The 23,426-nt window shown below is 40.0% G+C and overlaps 1 protein-coding gene across 2 annotated transcripts; it reads right to left on the bottom strand.

Annotated features, from left to right (window-relative positions):
- Window positions 1-5,598: 5,598 nt before the first annotated feature.
- PECR (peroxisomal trans-2-enoyl-CoA reductase) lies at window positions 5,599-23,412 on the bottom strand. 2 transcript variants are annotated; one of them, XM_082285459.1, is made up of 8 exons: window positions 23,282-23,412; window positions 20,105-20,238; window positions 12,566-12,731; window positions 11,793-11,973; window positions 10,234-10,330; window positions 7,593-7,703; window positions 6,894-7,005; window positions 5,599-6,776 (listed from the first exon to the last, which is right to left on the bottom strand). In XM_082285459.1, exons 1-8 carry the CDS (start codon window positions 23,409-23,411, stop codon window positions 6,688-6,690), a joined length of 1,020 nt encoding a protein of 339 aa, XP_082141585.1. In that variant the 5' UTR covers window position 23,412; the 3' UTR covers window positions 5,599-6,687. The 2 variants fall into 2 exon arrangements, with proteins under 2 accessions (XP_082141585.1, XP_082141586.1); XM_082285460.1 differs by having other exon boundaries at window positions 11,870-11,951.
- Window positions 23,413-23,426: the final 14 nt, after the last annotated feature.

The raw sequence follows: 23,426 nt of genomic DNA, 5'->3' as shown, positions 1-23,426 counted from the left end.
GCGGCGGGGCCGGGCCGGGGGTCCCGTCGGGCGTGAAGCGCCGCGGCCGCCGCTGCTGCCGCCCGCGAGCTCCGCCCCGCGCGCGCCAGGCCCCGTGACGGAGAGGGAGCGCGAGGCGTCACCGCGCGGCGGCGTCACGGCGAAGGGGCGGCGCGCGCGCGGCGGCTGTGGGGGCGCGTGCGCGCCGGGGCCCCCCGCCCGGGTTCGAGTCCCACCCGGGACCCTCCGCGGCAGCCCCGGGCTAAGCGCACCGGGGCCGTGTGGCTCCTGACGCTGCCGCAGCGCCGTCGGGAGCGGCTGCCGGTCCCAGACAGGCGAGCGTAAGAGATACCCAACCTAGAGCCGTTCCGCGGCTGCGGGATCTGCGCCGTGCGAGAGTAGGATGGGAAGGTGCACGGCCGTAAAACCATTGCCAATGCTCACTGCAACAAATCCCCCGCCTCTGCTAGGCCCCGACCACAGTCCGGCGCAGGACACGCTGCTTTTGACTTGACTCTTACGGGGGCTGTGCACCCTTTTAGGACAATTCAGAACGGCGCTCTGCCGCCTTCAGGTCGCCCATTTCTCCCGGCAGAGACTGACCGCTCTCTGCAGGAGACACCTGCTTCCCGCAGGAAGTCAATACATGCAAGGAAGAAGGATGCTATCCCCAATTAATCAGCGAGGAAGCAGTCCCTGATACGTAGCAGGACAGCTATTACAGCAACCCTTGCCGTCTAAGTAGCCAATGACTAAATAATAGCATGGCACTGTAATTACTTTTGTACCGATTTAACAGTAACCTTACAGGCATGAACCATTGTGTATGAGATGCATAAATGACCTGTGCGTATTTAGCGGATGCTCTCTGAGACACTGCCAGGCCGTGTGTGTTCACACAGAGCTGTACAGAGGCAGCAGTGACCTGTGCCGGGGCACCTGACTGTAGAGCTCAGTAATCCTCGCTGAGCTGCTGCTCACATGCTGCTTTCTGGGCACGTGGTAAGAGGTATTTAACCAGTAAGACATCAAGAGGTTTGCAAATCCTGGACAAGCCCTCAAAATCTTACCAAAACAAGGGTTGGGGAGCTACTTTGGTCACTCTTAACAAATCTGTGAAAGAATACTTGAACAGAAGTTTAAGATTCACATGTTAGCTTCCAGTGGGAACCACATATGAAACTAAATAATTACCCACTAAGGTCCATAACCTGATTATTTTGAGATCTTCAACCAAAACAGGCTGCAGAGAATGATAAAAACAAATACCCTCAAGTTTTTTAAAAGGCACTGAAGAGGACAGTGCTGAAGACCAACTGATGAAGCACATCCAAGAAAGGCACAAGGCACTGAATCACTGATTCCAGAGCCATCATGCAGGAGACATAGTCATCTCAAAGCTAAGACACTTTGCTCCACACTTGGGAAAATTGTCAGTGGTGTTAATGAGACACTTGCCATGACCAAGAGTCTTTAACTAGGAAGTTAAAAAGGTGACCTTTTCTGCCAAACGATAGGGAAACAGCCAAGAAAATGCTGACTGTGATGCTCCTGCACCATCAAGCAAAATCAATGAGCCACAGCTGCTTACACAGCTTTGAAAACACATCCAGTGTTTCCCCTGCCTTAATGTTCCATTTCATGGCCGTTTGTCAGCTTTAGCATCTTGCAAATGGATTTCACTGATGGAGGAGGGGTTAGTGAATAGTAGGCTTTGAAGTCAAAGTTCTTTCCTACAGAAGAAGCCACCAAGGATTGTGGAAAATCATCCCACATTCCTCTACCCATGTGATCCTCTGTATTGCTGCACAACGCCTGTGAAGCACAGAGCACCATCCCAAGAGTGCCTTGCAGAGGTGATGTACATCCTGACAGGCATCAGTGCTATCATGCCATAATCCTGAAATCAGAGCATCTTCAATACCAGGATAAACAGCTAAATATTGACTTCGAGATAAAAAATACCTATCAACACCAAGGACTGTCAAATTTCCCGCACAAAGGACCAGCACTTATGACACTGGTTCACACTGAGCTCAGCCCAAACCCAGGGGCATGGTTCTGGGATCACATGTCATGCTACCAGAGCAAAATAAATCTTATAGGAACAGTGTAATTGCTGATATGGAAAATAACAGTAAAAAAATAGCTGACAGGAGTTGCAATAAAGTATATTAGTTATTTATGCATTCAGTTCAAAGCCGGTACAGGTGACAGAAGCTGGGAGGTGTGGGGGTGGAAATTATAGAGTAAGCACATCTCAGGATAGTGGACTCAAGCAATTGACTGAAATCTGGCAGAATGGCTCTCCCTGAATTCCAGAATCAATACCTCATTGCAATGAGAGGTTCTCACCTCCTACTTGTATTGCTTGAGGCTAACAAGTGCCTGTATTAGTTAACACTAGAGCCACTGCTTCCAAACATTTTAAAAAGGAACAAACCAGCCCCTTTTCAGAGCCATGCCATCATTCTCCTTTTCTTTGCCTCCCCACCACTCCTTCCTATAGATGGCACCGTATTACCACATTTTGAACTACATCCAGAAAAGGATAAGTTAGTGACTAATTTAATATATATTTAATCAAATGAGGGGTTAACTGACAAACGAGCAAGCTGCTGGAGACAGCGCAGATAGGAGAAGTCAAAATGGCTTCTTCTGGGAGCTGCAGTAGGGTAAAGTTTGTGATGCTAGGATGTTAAAACACGATCCAGTCTTTCCTCACCAGCAGGAGGGCCAATGGTCTGTTTATAAATTTAAATCCAGCTCACATGCATTGAGCAGTATTATTTCAAACCTTTGCTAGTTATGTCTGCTATGCTCCTCTGCCTTCCCGTGACAGAAGGAAACAAGTGCCTGCATCTCAGTATTTCCACTTCTACCCAATACAAATGTACCATCACTGTAAGGCAGATGCCAAAAGAAAGGAAGAGCAAATAGTTTGGGGAGGACAGTCCTAAATCACTGCTGGAAGATTCATAAAAATGTAAGATACACTATAAGTGATCTTGCGCAGTAGTACTGATAGGTTTGTCTGCTCCAAACCCATCACTAAAGCTTATGAAGCAACTAATTTACCTTTAGGACTCAGCCATATTCAGTAACCCAGAATACAGACACTGTTGACTTTACTAATAAGACAATTCCCCTAACGTCTGCAGCACTCAGCCATTTAACACAAGGCTGCTATTTGAGATGGCAAGGGGAAACTGGGACATGCTGATTAGAAATATATGAAATTACACTATTTTGCAAAGAGCACACTTTCTTAAAGATTATAGTGGATATTCTGTGTGACTATTCAGAAGACTAAACGCAGCCATAAATGCTTGTAACAAGCAATGGTTGCCTCGTATTTGTTCATTTACATCTTAAAGCAGACAAGCACCTTACTGCAGAATGACACTGGACAGACTATTCTCCCTTTAGCAAACGTGACAACTGTTAATCTTTAAAGAATGAAGATTTTTACTAAATAGACTTCATTTTACACTAAGTAAACCCACAGAATAATCAGACTTTGTTTTATGCTAAATAAATACCCTAAGTGAACAATATTCTGCTGAACACAGAGTATCTGTAAAACATACCGCAAATGCTGTTGACAGAAATTGACAGAAATTGACAGAAATTCCCCTTCATTGAACTACACTGCTGTCACAGATGTAAAGTTCTGTGACACATATTCAGATATAACACCAGATAGTGGAGCAGAGTAGCAGTTGGTAAGCACCTATTCATCCATCAAATGAACATCTGATAAGAGATAGGCAGAATAGGCACAGGCCTACCCAGAGGTAAATACTAAAGCAAGCAAAAGTGATTTCTAACAGAATGGTAAATGTAACTGTCATTCTAACATCCTTCTCTTTGCTTATTACAATTATATAGTGCAGCAAATGTTCAAGTTTCGGTGTTCGGTCAGTAAATCTCCTTGATGCTTCCTGAGTTCCTTAGCCCTTTTCTCACAGTTGCTTTCACCTCCCTTGTAAAATAAATCAAATAATAAAGCCCTGTTCTCTGAACTCCAGATACCCCAGTCTTATACAGGTCAAAGATGTTTTTGTTACCACACCCATTTCTTTTAACCTCTCAATGCCCTTTGATCAAAGGCTGTTGGCATAGGAAGAGCAGCTGATATTATCTGCAGAACTACAGCAGAAACCTGAAACATTCTTGCTGCCAGCTGACACAATACTGGGTTTCTGCAAGGTACTGCAAAACTTTTAAAATAATTTTAATCTGCATAAAAATGGACCAAAGAGACAATGAAACATTTCATGTAATCCATGGTGGAAGACAAAAACCACAAAAACAAAGTAAACCCCCCAAAAATACAAATAAAAACAAAACAAACAAAAAAAAACCAAGCAAAAAAATAAAGGCTGTGATTACTGTAAAACCATTACAGCAAGGGAGTTACTATCCTAATATCTAACAAATTGTGATAAACATTTTAATATTATGCACAGTAAGCTTCAGCTCATGGGGGAACCTTGGTATTATTACTGGGGGGAAAAAAGAAAAAGCAGAGAACACTGATGTATGCCCTTCTCCTTCTGAGGATGTATTTTCTGTATTTTTAAAGCAGATTTACCCCTGGAGTATTTTGAGTATATTCTCCTATTGCACTAAGCTGAGCACATTATGGCTTCACAAATGCTGCCTGTTTCAACTTCCTGCCAGTTAAAAAAAAAAAAGCACACACAGCCTCTTCTAAAGAACTAACTTAAATTTTCTTAGTACATCCATTACTTTGCTGAAGTTGAAGAAGGCAAGGTCAAATTGTATTCAGCACAAGCAGAAAGGTTTGTTATAGTTTTACTTGTGAAGGAATTTATTAATTGCAGACTCAACCTGTCTCCCATACAGGAGAATGCTCACCTATCTAATGTTCTCATGATTTACTGAGGTAAATGACGAATTTCACCACCATTACATATAAACTTCCCTTCTTTATGAATATTCACACTCTAGCATAGTTAAAGAGGAAATTTGCAAGATTAAAAATTGATTATTTCCAAGTTTGTACTCAAATCTTTCAGTGAACATTTCTGGGATATAATAAAAGTAATCAATTCACTTCCCTTTAAATTCACAGTGCACATGTATCATAGAAACTCACAATCAAACAAAGTAAGTTCCACAAGTCTCAAGCATGTTCATGTTTAACCTTCTTTTCCAGAAAGACATTAAGAATGTCGAAATAATGTGTTAATAAGCTAAATAATTTCACTTGAATGCAATGGGCTAGAGTTCTAGAGTTAGTTATCTAACAGGTGCATTTGCTTCCAGGAATCCTCTTGCCGAGTACCCTGAACTAATACTTGCAATAATCAAAATATACCTTGCACAAGAGGTTTGAAAAAAGTTGGCTTTATCTCTGTACCAATTTCTCGCAGGCACATAAATGACTGTCCAGTTACCAAGGAAAGAGGATAAAGTAGAAAGAACACACATGATGGCTCAAACTCCTCCTCCCCCCCCCCCCCAAACTCACATTAATTTCATTTTCATGAAAAGGCAATCTACATGTACCTATATAAGAACACATATTCTACTGAAAGACACAAAAGTCAAACATCTTTGCAGAAAAAAACCAATTGTCAGACTCTTACATTCAGTCCAAAATGAAGTATTAGAAGTTCCCTTTATAGCAGCAACTTGATTCCAGGAATTTCAGTTTTTACAGCAAACAAACACAGTCATTGCTTATTTTTTACATTTTCTCTAAAATTAGCAGACATGGGAACATTTCCCTTAAAGTGAATAAAAAATTTACAAATACAGCCTCTTCAAGTGATGTATTACAAATTTTCTGGTTTTTAAATGGCATCTCTGCATTGTTCACAAAAACCACACCTAAAGACAGTCATGAACAAAATTCTGTTAACATTGCAAGACAACACAGTATGGATAGAAGGTGTTTTAACTGGCAAATGAAGAGTTGCAAATTTCTCCTTTACTAGTACAGCATACTGCAGAGAGCACTGCAATATACACCACAGATTTTGCATGTTAAATTGTTGAATCTATACTGTTTTCCAGTATTGATTATCTGCTTAATCTGTTATCAAATTTAAATTGCAGCCAGCTTAACTCCATTATGTCATTATATCTGCAAACAATTCAAAACCTTCCCAATATGCCATATTAGTTTGAAACATTAGTAACAGTATTCCATCTTATTTTTAATTATTTTCAGAGAAATACTTACTCGGTCTTTAAAACCATTGTTGAACACTCAGCGTGTGGCTGAACAGAAACAGTGTAGAGCTAACACTTACCCGGAGGGTAACTGATGCAACTAATAGCAAAAGATTTAAATTACCTTCTCCCTCAAATCATCAAGAATAGAAGGATTCCAAAACATTCCCTCTTGGCTACCTTCACTGCAAAGTAAGTATTCTTTTTATTCACTTCTGGCTGGGATTCTTCATTACTTAATGATCATGCAAATGGAAAATTTATCTTTTATATATTTTTCCTTCCCAAAAGACTGAATGTTTTCAGGGTGAGCGTTTTCAGAGAAGTAATGTACAATGCAAAGCCTTTCAGAAGTTTTAAATATAAAACAACAGAAATCAAGGCACTTAATGTAGTTACATATGAGCAAAAAAAAAATTATTACTGAGAATAATAAGGCCAGATCACAATGTGAGATTATCAGCAAGTGTGCAACTGGGAACAAGGTAAAATCTCTTTCTTTTACAGCTTTGGCTTGAACTCGCCAGAAAGAAGCTTTTTCAGCATTTCAGAATTTTTTCCTTCCGGTGGTGAGGGCCATCTGTCATGATCTGAGGAAAACAAATAATTTACTTAGTTGATTGAGAAACTAGACATTTTACTTTTGTGTCCTCCCATTGCCCAACTCCAGTCACTTGAAGGGCACTATTCTGTAGCCCATTTCTTACCGGGTATATCTAGGGTATGGCTGTACAAACTCTGGCCACCATCCACGACCATGGTTATCCCAGTAATGAATGATGCAGCAGGAGACAGCAGGAAACATACTGCAGGAGAGATCTAGCAAAAGAATGACAATTTTAATCTTTCTTAAACTGCTGGGAATTGGTCATGTCAAAGAAGATTGTGAAAACTTTTACAGGCAAGATAGAGTAACATTTTCTATTCAGTAATGTAACAGCCTTAAAGCCATTCTTCCAGCCACAAACATCAAGCATTTAACAGAGGAAAACCAGTGAGCTGTCACAGAGCAGCATCAGATACTGAAAAAACAACAAAAAAAGGTTGATCAGTTTATCAAAGATGCACATTCTTGGTGGAAGAGAGCTAAGTGCTTTTAAGATACACTTTATTTTCCCTTAATATTCATTCTTTCAGTCCTTCCTGCTGAAGTCAACTTCTTCAATAAATAATGCCTACTATCAAACGCTTCAGCAGTAAGAGCCAGCTGAATTAAATTTTCTGTATAACAGTGACTACTGGTTAACTCTCTCACTTGGCACAACCACACACTGCTACAAGCTTTCTTCTTTTTAAATATTCCATCACAGTACAAAATTAAATCTTTTTTTTCCCCCATATAATAAAGAGGCTTCAAAATAGACACACAGAAGTAGGAGTATCAGAAGCATTCTGAAATACATTACCTCCTCAGGAACAGCCGACCTCTTGGCAGGAACCTTTGGTATGCTCCTTAACCACATCATTACACCTTGTTCTCCATAGTTTGCAACAGCAGTTTCTGAAAATACCAGTCCCTATTTTAAAACAGCATAGTGAAACTTTAGTTCTCTTGCATACATTTAAACTGATAATTCTAAAATTGTGAAGTTGTCATTACTGATTTTCTGTGGGACTGAACTATCTAAAGAGCACTTGAATACAAGTTTTTGAATGTAATGGCATAGTATAATTTATACAAGAAGGTAATTTGGCTGCTAGCCACATCCCTGTTCAAGCACAATAATTCTGATTATTCCAATTCTCTGCTGTCACTTCATTAACAAAAAAGTAGAGTATAAAAAAACTCAGAGGCCGCTTTTTTACAAGCATTTCATGTTAAATTACAGCAGGAAACTACAAAACCTCAAGAACAAGTTCTCAAAAGTTTCTTGTCATCTGTAGGAGCACTAGACAGATTTATTTCGAATTACAGAAGCAGATAGATTTGAGTCAGAATTCTGACTCTCCCTACTTAGCTGCTGTAGAAGCAGAAAAAGATGACTGTGTTTGCTCGGGCGACCACACAGTCCAGTTTACTCCTGAGAAGGAAGATGGCAACGTGGACACAGGGTTACATCCACCAGTTAGGACAGAACTTTTGGGACTCAAGTTTTTGTAAAATAGCAAAATTTGAATTCACCCATGAAGCATATACTAAGGTTTCTAAGATACTTGTATAATGAATGTAAAACTATTTTTTTCAGAATGCTCACTTCCGTCTCTTTGTATCCATTCCCTACAGGTTACTCTTCTCACATAAAGCAGTAACAATTTTGTAATGTTACCACAGACCTGATGGGTCCCCAAAGGTGACAGAAGCATTATTGTAACTATAACATGGACTTTTGTTACCAGCATAGTAACAAAACTAGCAAATACTTCTGAAAGAGCCAAAGCCCTGCAGTGTTTGCTTGTCAAAAACTTCTTCTGACATGAGCTATAATATCTAATCAGTATGATTCATTAGGTAATTAGCATGCCTGAAAGTATGTTCACATAATAATGCTGTCTTAATTACTTACTTCCCCAAGACTTGATAAATCAGAAAAAGCAGATAAACAGGAAATACAAGCCAGTAGATCTTAATATTTAACATGTCTCCAGATGAATTGCATCTCACAAAGGTTACATAAAAGCCTCTACCGGAATGATTAACACACATCTGCCTTTAGCATTCTGTGCTATGCCAAACAAAGCGAGCCAGATGCTTTAGGACATGAGGCACAACAGAATATACAGACATTCTACAAAAATAGTAGCAAGATCTTCCTAGGGATCACTTAAACAAATATGACACTTCACTTACGACATCCACCGTGAGACAAGCTAAATTCTGACTGTAGAAGTCGTGGACAAAGTTTATGTGTCCTGTTTTAATTTCAAGGGAGTAAATGTGCAAAATAAATTGTGGATAACAGAAAATTACTACAGATCACACATTCGCAAATGTCAAAGCTAGAGCCTCTATGTAACTTCTGTATCTGCAGCACTGTGCGCTACAAAATGCAGCTGCTCTTTCTATACCATTATTTAAAACAACTCTACCTGCTGTCAACTTCCTCAGAAATGTGGCAGACATATTTTAGCTGACTTGTATAGTCGTTTCCTGTCTGCATGAATTTGATAAGGAAAAAATCAAAACACACATTTTTACATATGATTTCTCTGAGAAAAAGTACATTCCAACTATCGTTTCTTTATATGACTAAAGCTAAACTAACTTAACATGTAGAAGACAAAGTAAAATGCATTATGTGATGTAGCTACAGAAATGCTGCTAGCAAGGATTTTCTTGTTATTTTCTAAGTCCATGAGAGACTTTTCTCTCTCACAGAAGAGGTAGCAGAGTTATGTAAACAACCAAACACCTGCAGCCTTGAAAAGTCTTGTTTATAGTATAGCAGGAAAATATTTTGACAATGGATGTTTTAGGATTTTAGCCAATCACCCCCAAGGGGTGGCTGATCCTTGTCCAATTAGACTATGAACAAAAAGTCTATAAAAGAGTTTGTAAAATAATTAAATAAATCAATCTTGCTGCACAATTCCTGCCTGCTGGATCTTCTCTCCTCCTCCCTACGGCTGCAGGACACGGTGATAGGGCCTAGGACTGCGGTAATAATGTGAGACATTCAGAGATTTTCAAAATAAGTTTGTAAACCATCAGCACACCTGAACCTCAAACAGAAAGTTTCCTGAACTCAGAAGTAATGCATCCATTACTGAAACACAGAGCATTGAGTAATTTTATGTCAAGGCTTTGTAAGACAGGTGACCAACTCCTACCAGTATCATTTCATTTTGCTATAAAAAAACCTAAAAACCAAGTGTGCCAAGTCAAAGCAGAAAGCAGAAGCAATTTTATCCCACATCCTCTGACTCATCATCCAAAAGCACAAAACACTCAAAGGGCCCAAAGAACACAGTGAGGGAATTATAAACAAATGCATAAATAATCCACAAACAGTTACTGCTTATAAATTTAAAAATCCATTTTGGTCCAAATGCTCTAACTATGAGCATGTGTAATGGCTAATTTCAATCAGATCATTTGCCATTACTTACAGGAGCAACGCTGTTGATTCTCACTCCACTGTGAGCCCATTCTAAAGCCAGAGTCTTGGTTAGGTTATTCACTGCAGCTCTTGCAGCTCCTGTGTGCCTGTGAAGAAAAGAAAGCAAAGGAAGCAGCTGCTCCCTCAGCTAAGAGTGTCCAATGTTAATTCTACTGCAGCCTCATTAGGGTATTCAGAGTAGTTTTCTGTGGCTGGACCAAGCATCTGGAAGAGAGAGATTCTCTAGTTTCCAAGTTTGACCATAGCTTCACTGTTTAAACAAGCTATGCTGTGATTTCCTGTCATTGCTGGAAATACTTAAGATCTCTTTCCCAACGCAACACGGGGTCAGCTACACTCTACTGCAGAAGGGGGCTTATAAAAGAAACAACTGAAGTTCAAACTGTGTAAAACCTGTAGCCTGCACAGGTAAAGCATCACTTGGAAGAACAGTGGTCTGAAAGATTGTTTAAACCTTCTGACAAACATGATTAAAATAAGTCACCATCCAAAAATTACTCTAGGTGGGTGGAGATAAGAGACACGACAGTCACAGTGAACTTCAATACCTTGCTGCTGTAGGTAACTAGTCTGAAATGATTACAAGCTTGAATGCAGACAAAATTACTGCAGTAATGAATTGTAGACAGTTGTAGTCAGAGAAAATTTATAGGATTTATTTGCTTTCACCTAGCAAAACAGACTAAGAGGAGATAGATATAATAGCTTCTCAAATACAAGGAAAGTATAAGAAAAACTTCAGAAAAAAAAAGAAGAAAACATAACTTATTCATATGTTTAGGCCAGAACGAAATTAACCTCCAGGCACAGTCTGAGGAAACATGACAACTTTTATGTTCAAAATTAATACTTATGAAAAATTCATATAAGGTGACTTTTGGTATGAGCAGTGTCTGGAATTGCAAAGGCATATCTTTTTCAACAGTACATTCCTGCAAGAAGTTTCAAGTCAATTTAATTTGAAAGTAGGTTTGTCTATCGATCTACATACAACAGTTACTTAGGAAAATTTTTCCACCGTTATTCAGAATTTGCTTTTTTTTTTTTCCTCTAAGTTCAACTCAAATTGAAACATCTTCAGCCTATTTGCCCTGACAGTTGAACCAGATACCTCAGTGGAGATACTCAAATAACGGCAGCTTCAGCACCACCATGTGGATCTCCATATTTATCTTGTACTGCAAAGAACAAGCTAGTGAGAAAATATTCTGCTGTTCCTTAAAAAATTTTGGGTTTGAAACCATTCAACCCTGAATCGGGACAAAGAGACATAATGCAACACTTGCTCAAAACATATTTTCTTATTTCTTCAAGAGAAACTCAATTTCAAAGTTTAAAAAAAAAAACAAACAGAAAAGGGAGCTGTTTCCAATTAAAACTTCACTGGGCAAGTCTTGCTTCATAGTTTCTTACAAACAAGTGGAGAGAGACCAGAGATGCCATCTACTGGATTAATAAGAGATCCCCACACATACAGACAAGTGATACTCTTGCTCTCTCTTGACCTAACTACTATATTTCCATACTCTGCTGCTGCCCAGTACACACCTTTCTGAAGTGTTTAGGAACAGCCAGTACTTCTGGGGGAAAAATATAGAAAAGCATAAAAAGAAAATATGTATTACGACATTCCAGGAAAGCCATTTCTCACGGCAGCAGTAATGTTGACAATGGCTCCTCCATGTTCCTGCATCCAGGCATTGTACACTGTATGAAGGAGGAAGATAACCTATAAATATCAGAAGAAATGCATACAAATGAACTTGCCAATTGGAAGCCAAATTTGGAGAATTAACTGCAATCACACCGCACATTTGTCATACTGGTTTAAATAAAAATAATCTGCTGTTTGTACCACAGCCTTGCCAAGGCAGAGGTGAGGCCATGGGGCAACAGGCGTGGCCCCAGTAAGGCTCAATGATTGTCAAGAAGCATTTGAGGGAAATCAAGATTTCATGTTTCCATGTAAATTACTTTAACTTCCACTAATGCTATCTGAGAATGACATACCATACTTAAATTTAAGCCTAAATTTATATCCTTGAAGGGAGAGAAGTATTTTCCTATGTTATATACAGTGAATACAGGCCACAAAAGTTAAGTGGTTTTCCTATAGTCTTTTAAATGTGTATCAAAGTCAACTGACTCCCCAAACCTGGCCTTAACCAGAAGATCATGCTTGCATTTATGAACAAATGTAATAAATATCCACTGTCAGGTAAGTGCATGAAAAGAAGCTAGGCAAACCTTACATTTCTTATCTTCTGGTGTTTCTGTAAAAAACAAAACCAAACATATGAAGTTTAATGTTCAGACCTTACCCGCTTTGCAGCAATAGAAGGTTCCTGTCAGATTCGTGTCTATCACAGCATTCCAGCCTTTTGCACGGATGGCTTCAGAAGGACTTGCAAACTGGCCCCCTCCATTATTCACCAGGAAGTCAATCTTCCCATGCAGAGACAGTGTAGACTTCACCAAAGCTTCTACCTGAAACAGGATTTGTTAGTGTGGTATGTTGATTAAGCCCTATACCCAATTTCATTCTCAGACAGTATCTTCTCCCTCATGCCCTTTTCACAGAAAAAGAGGAGGTCCAGTCTTCAGAGAGGCTGTAAGATTGGTATGACAGGTTTAGTCAGCCAAGAAGGACTAGGCTGTATCCATGTTTACTTAAGAAATTTTGCTGGTATAATGCAGGTGCTGCATAAAATACCAGGACCCAAAGAAAAAGGGGATTTAAGCTGCTGAAGATTTGTAAAACCAAACAGACACAAAAGCCCACTACATACAACCTACTAAGAATCTCCTGATGTCTTTCAGAAGAGTGGGGGCATTCACATGAGATCCCCAAAGAGTTCCATATAAGGGAGCTACTGTTATTTTTATCTGACCATACACCTGACCATTTTAAACAGAAAACATAACTCATCTTGTGGAGTTTTATCATTCTTATCTAGAAGTTTTGTACGTTCACTACAGCTCTGATGTATGAGTTGGCACTAGCCAGTCTTTTAACACACAGGAAGAAGGTTAATTACCCTATAAAACATGAAGTCTAAAAAATGCTGCAAATACAAGTTATCTTCTTTAGCAAAAATATTAATTCAAGACAGCTATAAGAACTCCATAGCAACTGCTTAATAATTTAATCTTCATCTCAAGAAAAAAGAAATGGGACAATGTGACTGTTTCCTGCTTACATCATCAATCATAACTATATTCCATGCATCAGTTATTCCTACTCAAGCATATATAAAATGTTAATCTAGCATCTGTGGTCAGAGAAAAACACAGAACAAAAAAAAACCACCCAAAAAACCAAACAGGTGGAGGAATGCTGCCACTCAAACAGATTGGGCTAGGGGAAGGACATCAATCAACCTTTCTCTGTATTGAGTTAGTGGTAAAAAACATCAGAAACAAAAAGAAAGAGCAAGCAATGCATTATCTGTATTCCACAATGAGTGTTACCAACTCGGTCTCATAAATAGCTGCCTTACATCTTGTGTTGCTAAACAGGATGGTTTACCAGGGTAGTATGGATCCTGTAAGGATGCACCTCTCGAAAAAAAAAAACCCTAAACAAACATATAATGACTGAAAACCTAGTGCCTGCTGATAAAAAATGCCTTAAAAAACCAATTTTGATACCTAAACCAAATCTTCAAATTCTGAATGTCATCTTATTCCTCATTTTAGTCACTGCAGGTTGTGGGATGTGAGGAAAAAACCCAGAAAACCAAAACATCTGTGACAGCAGTCCCAAACCCATAGCTTGTGAGAACAACCATGCCACAGGGACATTCTAGCTTTTACTTTTCTCTTGTGAGCAAAGGAAAGTTATGTCTGGCTAGGTAGCTTTGCTCAGCAATATTAAGCTCTTCTCCCTATCAGTCTCAGAATCTTGCTTTCAATATTATTCTCTGTAAGTCACTGAAATATGGGCTCATTTTTGGAACAGAAATTGTTTCAGTACAGAGAAGATTTGAACAGACTAAGGCTATTCAGACTGTGGAAAGAGAGAGAGAGAGAGAGAGAGAAGAAAAAATGCTAAGAATCGTAAAAAGAGAAGACAAAACAAATTAACAAGAAAAATCCACAGAGAAGAGACATTAAAGCAAGTTTTCAACAGCTGGACAAAATGTATGTTATATGCTATAACATACCAACTCAAAATGGTTCATATGTTGTACTTAAGGAACTGTTGTTGTTCCTACTTGTTGCACCATATTCTCAGGAAAAAGAAATTAAAAACCCAACAACAACAAATGTGTATCAGTTTTGTTTTCTGAAAGCCAGGAAAGGCCAGAAGGCTCTCCAGTGACAGCTCAGATGGCTCCAACTGTAGCAATCTTCACAAAGTCTTCTGTGCTGTAGAAAAAGCATCACTGCAGTGCTTCTCCCAGTTACAGTAAACATGGTGACAGCAGCCAGCAGCACAGAAAGAAGGAAGGTCTGGTAGAACACATTTAAATCACAGTGACTACTAAAGAAGATTCTTCTCTATTCCTATAATTTAAAAATTCACTTGGAAAGAACTTCTTAGAAAAGCTATTAAAGACTCTCTTTGGAAGCAAAGCAAAGCTGCATGAGGTAGAGCTACTAGTTTAGGACATTCTTCTGAAAAAGACAGCAAAGAACAAAATCAGGCACTTCAGACATAACCAGAAGACTGGAGCTCTGCAATAAGGAACTTTTGTGTGTGACTGCAAATCGTAAGTATTATGCAGTAGCACATATTCACAGATAACTGAGATGACAGTAGTCACTTGCACAGGAAAAGGGACAAATGTCCACATGCATTCACAGGTCACCTTGACTGAGTAAAACACACAGGCACAACTCACTACAGAGTGTCAGGGATCTGTGATTTGGTGGCTAGAACTAATAGGCATTCTGGCACAGGGGTAACAGGTATTTTTACTGTGGTATTGCTGTGTTATTTAAAAGTACAACAACAGGAGTCTCTTATCCTCCCCACCAAGCCACAGTCTTTCACTACAGGCTTCACATAGACAGGCATTAAGTATTTATAAACCAACTGAGCCTATGCTAAGTTTATTGGAAAAGAAAAGCTACTAGTGAACTCAGACACAGGGTATGTGCTCAGTAGCACTGTATTGAGTCTGCCTGAAGCTGTCTTGTTGATGTCCAAGTGACAAGTTTTACCCTTGGGGTCTGGTCCAGCTGCTGTTGCTGGAGCTGAAGTATGGAAAGGAGACACTGTGAACAGAATTCTGAACTGCTGATTTCAAGAACAGCAGCAGCCCACCAGAAGTACAAGGTTTTATCTTCCACCTACCTAGACATGTAAGCTTCTACTTATCTAGGTGCCAGTTAAAGAGATGTTTGTCCACAGAGTATAGCAAAAAGGCTTTACCAATGTAAGGATTGAAAGAGTACAGCTGCCTGTCTCAAAACACTGTCAAGGCCGCAGAAGGAACTTGCCACAAGATGATAAGCCACCAAAGCAGGAACTTGAGAGAAGCACAGAAGGGAGGAATTTGCAAGAGGAAAGCACTAATTCCAGGCCTAGCAGAGGTAAGACCAGGTTAGCACATCTTGGTTAATGCATCTGGACAGAAGTGCCCACTGTGGCAAACTGTGGGAAAGGAAGCAACTGCTCATACACATCACCCCAAGTTATGGGAACAGCACCTGTGTCCATCCCATGGATACTCAAAACTTGGCCTATATGAAGGTAGTACCCCCAGAAGACTGACGGGACACCACTGCACCCATGGCTCGTGACTATCATCTGCTTGGTCTCAGTCTCTCTCCCTCCCTTCCTCCCTTAATTCCAGCATTCATTCCTCATGTCTTGTCCCTGTCAACAGATTTGCTGTAGCTCAAAATTTAGGACACAAAAAGAGATAAATAAAGATACACATGCAGACAGAGCTGTCTGGTTTGCATCTTAGCAAGAGCAAACTGATCTGCTCTCAACACATGATGAGGGCAGTGCCAGCAAATACGCGAACAATAAAAATCACTTCAGCTTCATAATTACTACGAAGCAATATCCATCACTATATACACTCCAAACCATAGGAAAAGGAGAACAGATCACATATCCAGGAGTCTTATCCTGAAGCACAATCAGTGCTCCAAGATAAGACTCCATGACAGAATACAGCAATATAGAAATATATTCTGATGACAGAATAGAGAACCCTCAGGTCCTCTTATCTCAGAACCCTCCACTCTCTCATTTTTAAAAATAAAACAGGTTTTTTTATCCTTTACAGAACATTCAGTGGAAAACTAGTCAAAAGCAGCAGCAAACTCAAGACAAAAATAAGCCTGACAGGTTACACAGTGGTTGAAAATCCTCCATCAAGCACGATTATTTCTTGCACATTAAACAAAAAGTAAGCTTTTCTAGAAAGCAAAAGGGCTTCTGAGGATGAAGATTTAGAGACTTAAAAATGTGAATTCATTAAGCTGTTCCCATGATATCTGCCATCAAGCTTCTGCAGCAATTAATTCACTGCACTTTCTTTGCTTCTTCCTCAGCCAGAAAGAGCTCTAACAAACACACTGGACTACATGATGAGGGATGAACCTTCTAATGCTTGAATTTCACAGACCCAAACTAGATGCATGAACCACATCATCTTCAAAGCAGGTCAGTTACTTTAAGATTTGCAATAGGAAGCAAAAAATAATCTTCTGGCAATTTGAAAGCACCTTCATCTTTCTTAAATTTTCCCTATTCAAACTCCCTCCCTCCAGTTTATAAACTGGACAAAATTGATAGGGGCCTTTAGAGAGATGCAAAACAACTCATGGAGAAGGAGGGATTGCTATAGTAAGAACAAATGGCTTGTTCCTACAGGTGATCAGGGTGGCTTCCTTGAAAATAAAGATTTACTCTTAGAAAGATTTCAGTGAGATATCAGAGAGAATGATATATTAAATGAATTATGTAGTTCTTCAGGAAACTTCCTGGGCTTTGAAGCTTGTGATGGATCGCTTCTGACATCTAAGGGGGCTTGAACTCCTAGGTTTTTTTTCTCTTGTTGAAACATTTATAATGTTTTTCTCCTGCACATGTTCTTTGGTTTCTGGTATAAGAGCCAAGGAGGATGTAGTGACTCACATGGAACTCTTGCAGAGGCTGTCCTCTCTACCCAACAACGTGCTCCCGTGATTTCTGAGGTAAATACTCTTCACTCACACTAAGCTGAAAGCAAACAATGAGTTGTAATATTACTAATGAGTAGCATACAGAGCCAACACAGTTGTACAAGTCTTATTTCTTTTGTGAGGGAACCTAAAAGTTTACACGCCCTCTCATTCCCTCTTCCACTGTAACAGGAAGCTCTTTTTCTATTTGTGAAAATACTGAAATGAGTTACATTACTGTGTTGCATCTACTCAATATTTGCCTCCTAGAAAAATCCTCAAGGACATGTTTTACTGATCCCTGTTCCTATGACTCCAAGTCCCAAGCACTAAATTTTAAGTTAAGAATGGAGTAGGTTTTGAAAGTGGATGTACAATACTCTTTGAATTGAAGTAAAATCCCAAAGGTACTTCTACTCTAGTTTCCACAAGGGAAGCAAGTGCAAATTATGAAAAAAGTACTTTTCGCCATTGCTGCTCTTAGGAAACATAATAAATAAGCAATAGTAAGCTGTGGGTTGTGGAAAACCTGCCATATGCCTCAGTTCTGACAGTTTTTAGCAGTGTAAGTTAACAATTGTTAATTTGAGTTTATCTAGTTTCAACTTACAAACCAAAGTACCTAAGTGTAAGGAAGTGCTATCTTCACTACAGATTTAAGCGTTGAAAACACAAATTTCTGGTCCAACAGTAAATTTAGAAATTTACATGGCCAGGATTTAGCAATCTTTGAGAATCTCACCATTAACAGAAGAGAACAGAGTCAGAAAGGCACAAGCTAAAGAAAAAAAAATCACAGGATGTTTCTAACCAATAAAAAAATCTGGTCTTGGAGATGAGAAATATTTAACAGGTATACAGGTTCTTACGTTAACATGCAACAGAAATTTCTTGCATTTCTTATCCACATTGTCAGCAAAAAGCTTATGAAATTTTCATAGCATTTTTTTTCTAAGTAGGACTTCAAAAGAAAGAACTAAGAGCAGTTAGAGAACTGAAGTGAGTCAAACTATAAGACTAAATCAATGACTTAAAAGTTCAAGACTGGAGTTTAATCTGCCTTTTTCCTCTGAACCCTCTCTTCAATAGAAACAGACATGAAAGGACAATGGTTGAAGAGAACTTCCAGTGGCAGAAGACATCCAACAGAGACTTCATCAACATCATACAAAAAGTTCAAGGAAAGTTCTGGTGTGTCTGTAAATAGGTAGAGTTTAAAACTAAACTGGAAACAAGACAATTCTGTGATAAAACTGCAGCGTAATAGCAAAGACAGACATTTCTTCAAGTATCAGCATGGCTACCTGTAACACAGAATAATGCCTAAACACTTTGGACAGCACTATAAAAAAGTCTTGAAAAGCACCTTCCAAAATTTCCAAAGCCACTTAAGCCTGTTTTGTCAAATAGGCATTTATCCACACTTAAAAAGGAAACAAAGAAGGAATGGTAGTTTAGTGGAGATTACCTCATTTCACCATCCAAGCCCTACAGCATCTCACAGAACTCTGCAGTTCCCACTAATCAATTTCAGACTGATAACAGAAATAAGATTCACCTGCAGAATGTAATTAAGCATGCCAGAGTACTTTCTGCAAGAAATAGACCTGAAAAAAGCTTAAATGTTTTTTCCTCTTTACCTCTTTTCTTTCCTGTAGCTTTAATCATGCAAGTTGCCCTCTGACATCTGCCATAACCTATCATGTTGCACTGCTGATGCCAGTAAATATAAACCTAAAATTCACTGGTAGGTGAAGTGACATACTGCATAGCCCCAGGGTTCATCTCCTTCAGGAGAGAAAGTCTGAGTAGATCGTTATAAATATTTTATGGCACAAACTGTTTCACAAGGGAAGAATTTTAATTTTTATTTGTTTTATGGCTATATATTAGGATATTTCCAGAATCTTCATAGCTACTAAAGGTCATTAATATTTAGTTTAAGAGAGACTTTGAGAGGTTTAGAAAAATGTAGCAATCAGTGGTTACTGGAAGATTTTCTAGCTGTCTTCAAAAAGTTAAAAATCCAACCTGAAGTTAAATATTTAATTACAGAGATAAAAAAATTAGGAGGGGCATGCAGACTTCTGAAGAACCTGGATTATGTACTTTTGCTCTTGATCTTCCATTTTTTGTAATATGGAGGAAAAATTTTAAAATCAACTTGAATAGTGATAGAGTTCGCAATGAGGCACACCTCAAACCATAACTAAAATTTCAAACATGGCTAAAATATTATACATCTGTGGGGTTTTCTGGCTTTAATACAAGCCAAACTGACAATGCAGGGCACTTGTGTCAAGTCACAAACACTGAGATTCCATGCTATGCCTTCCTGTTTGAAGGAACTATTCTGAGGTCTCCATCTTCACAAGTTTACACCCCCTCACTTCTGTCACAGCAATGTGACAAAGAATCATGCTAAGTGGGCTCTGACTCGCTGCACAACATGTCAGTTTCAAGACCTGCATCTCCCAGAAATATTTGAAATATATAAGCATGGTCAGAAAAATATCTGCCAATATTTATAAATGTTTTTTTGCTTAGGTGGCTAACAAATGTCTTCCCTTGGGAAGCACATCTATCCAGAACAATTTAACTGAGCTTTGCTCCACCTCTCCCCTGATCTAAGCTACTTTTGAGAAGGCCAAACATCTTTGGAGATCTGAGAATTTATATACACAATATGCTTTTGATATGTTAAGCCCCAGAACAAGACCACTAATCTTTACCTCTTCTTCTTTGCGGATATTGCACTCTATGGGAGTCACTTTGGCAGGACTCATGGAAGCAAACCTATTATTCAGTTCTTCTGCAGCAGCTTTTAATCGGTCAAATTTACGAGAGGCAATCACAACACTGCAACCTGTAGAGACAAAATGAAACATCCTTCAGCTAACACAATTACGCTTTTTTTTAGTAACATCATGGAGATACCTTGTAGGATGTGCATTTATTAGTCACTGACTAGAAAATACAGTGTTGAAGTTCTTGCAAGAGGGAGAAATGACTGATGTCAGATGCTTCTTAGCAACAAGATCCCTCTGTGCCAGGAAAAGAGCAATTTAAAAAAATGTCCACAAGGTTTCCTCTCCTTCCTGCAGAAGGGAAGACAGCCTGTGAGTTGCAGAGTCAGCAAAGCAGCTTTCAGACATCACTTCTGCTGCCTCTGCTCACAGCTGCCTCATTTATCAATTAAGTGATTTAAAGATGTTTCAGCAGGTCTTGTTTACAAAAAAAAGCTTGCTCTTAAAACCACAAAAATAACCTTCCTGTACGACTGGCTGCAATTTTGACTAGCAGTGAGCAAATGTAATGCTCTGCTTTTTAACTCTACAGAAACTGAAGGAAAGGATAATAGCCTCACAAGATTAATCCCTATCTGCAGACTACAGACAGCAGGAACAGAGCCCTCCCTGTGGCACTGCAGAATCCTGGCTGCAGAAAGGAGAAGATATAGAATAGGCAGGAGCTCAAGTGCTCGGGTTTTTTCAACATTTGGAGGCAGAAGGACTCATTCTACAGAGAAAAACCAATGCAGGTGCCAAATTTAAGTCAAGCACTCACACTACAAGCAGCCCAATTTCTTCAGTCACACCAGTGGACTTAGGACAGCTTTAAGGCTTCAGCAATTGCTACTACATAGACTAAACCAAAGGACACCAAATTAATTCCTAGTACAAATCCAGCAAGCATGCAATTTCATGTAAAGGACAAGCAAATTACTAGCTTCCATGCCAAGCAGGCAAGGAGGTCTTCCTCCCAGTTTGCTCCTTCCATGATCTTAGCATTTCAGCAGAAGTAATCCCTTCTTCCCATCAGGTCTGCTGCTCATCTGCTTTAACATAAACCATCCTCAACCAGCCAAAAAAAAAAAAAAAAGAAAAAGTTAACATCCTGCCAGGTGTGGGGGTTTTTTCCCTCTCTGTTGCAGAGTGGAATTTGGCCTCTCATGTGACCACGCAAACACCAGAATAAATTCAAAATAACTAGTGGGAGTAAAGAGAAGCAAGCTGTTCATTTGACTCAAGCTGTCTTGTGAAACGATATATTAAAAAAAAAAAAATAGAGGAGTTTAATTCTTCCAGAAGGAAGTGTTACAAATACACGTCCTTAGGAATAGGAGCTTCACCTTTAATTGGTGGCCATCTTAAAACAACACATATAAAGACAATAGTCTCTGAGGTCTCCTGATTTTTTTTAAATTAAGAACTCCAGTCACTTGCACAAGCACCCAACTAATGCAAAGTTCATAAAATGCCAGACACAATTACCAATTAACACAAAATACTCAACCACAGTAGCCCAGTTCTATTTACCAACCTAAATGCTTATTAATACACACACTGATATAGAATAAGGTCCAGTAGAAGACTGTATTTTTGCTAAATATACTAATTGGGAGTCTAATCACTGAGAAACACTTGGTACCTACTGTGCAAACTGACAATACCATCACTTAATTTTATTCACAAAGAATGACCAGACCATTTCCTGATAGGGTCACGGGAAAGGGCACAAGTTTCCAGATAAAAGGTTTAAATTTGCCCAGAAGGCTTCAAAGGAGACTCGTTATAAAAACAATGTATATCATGACTGGAATTATCTGTCACTGCTCCTGTGCCTGTAGGAACCAGTTCCCCATTACCTAAAGTGCAGGGTATACATGGAAACAGTTCCCGATCATCATCTTGTCAGGAGTAACCAGCAAGTCTACAGGTGAGGAGGGTTACTCAGTCAGACTTAAGCTCTATATAGCTCTTTCTCCATTTTTTCTCATGTGCTTTGTAGAGATTTGTTTTCTATTGTGTTCTATTTACGCTGTTATGGACACACTTTTGTTATTTGTATTTTGCTTGAGAAAAACAACGAAGATCAAATTAAGCACAATTTTAAGGTAACTGGGTAACATCACCAACCAACAGTGTGATGATGCTTAAAAAGCACCTCTTCCAAGCAGCATGTAAGGACACCCGAAAAAAAAAAAAGCTTAGTTCCCCAGTAATACAAAGGTAACAGAACTAATCCTCCATTCAGCTCCACAAAGCAGCGGAAAGCTGGGGCACAAAGACCAGAAGAGGCAGAGATGCCTCCCAGCGCAGGCGTAACAAAGAAAGCTCTTTACTATGCAGTGCAGTGATGCACATTCCAACAATGCAAACGACAGGAGTGTGGCACCGAGAGGTATAACACCAGTGTTTGTATTCTGAAGGCGCTGAATCCAATCACGACAATAAACTATCCAAACCCAGTCTGATACCGATGATCCCTAGCACTGATGTTGAAATCTGCAGGAAATATGTTGCAAGGTGGATGTAGGAGTCCTGTCTACCTCTCTTGGCCTCACATCAGAAAGTCAGGAGACTGCTTTTCACTCCAGGTTTTATCACTTCTCTGTACTCAGCATGGAAAGAAAACCCATGCCATGCACGATGAAGATGCTCTTCAATTTCAGGACGTCCCTGTCGCAGGCACTGGGAGAAGCACCATGTCTCTAATGTGTTACTGTGCGGACAGCAGTTCATGGATACTGATTTGTGAGGCTCAAGGTTCAACAACCTCGTAAATCCTCCAGTTAAAGCAAAATGAGAAATCACTGAAGGGAGAGTCTGAGAGAAAGGGTCCTGGTTTAACATAACCTCACTGACCTCTGTGTTTAAAATAGCCAGTGTTGTTTTACGGGCCAGCGGGCCAAAAGGCAGAGCCCCACATCAGCCTCACCTCGTGCCCCTTGCTATTCACCGACCCTGACACAATGTCCCACCCAGGGGCTCCTCGCACCCCATCCCCGAGCGCCGCCAGCCCCCAACACGCAGCACGGCCCGCGGGCGCTCCCTGACGGCCCCCCCAACACCCGCCTCGCCCCGCTGCTCCCCCGGGGCTTCCTGCGGAGCCCGCCCCGCGCCCACCTAGCGCCAGCAGGTCGGCGGCGATGGCCTTGCCGATGCCGGTGCCGCCGCCGGTGACGATGGCGACCCGCCCGCGGAACAGCCCCGCCGCCAGCAGCCCGCGCCCCGCCGCCGCCGCCGCCGCCGCCATGTTTCCCTCCCTCCC

Source organism: Coloeus monedula, assembly GCF_965178545.1.
Source record: "Coloeus monedula genome assembly, chromosome: 7".
In the NCBI taxonomy this organism is placed as follows: domain Eukaryota; kingdom Metazoa; phylum Chordata; class Aves; order Passeriformes; family Corvidae; genus Coloeus; species Coloeus monedula.
This window is presented reverse-complemented; position numbering and strand designations above follow the sequence as displayed.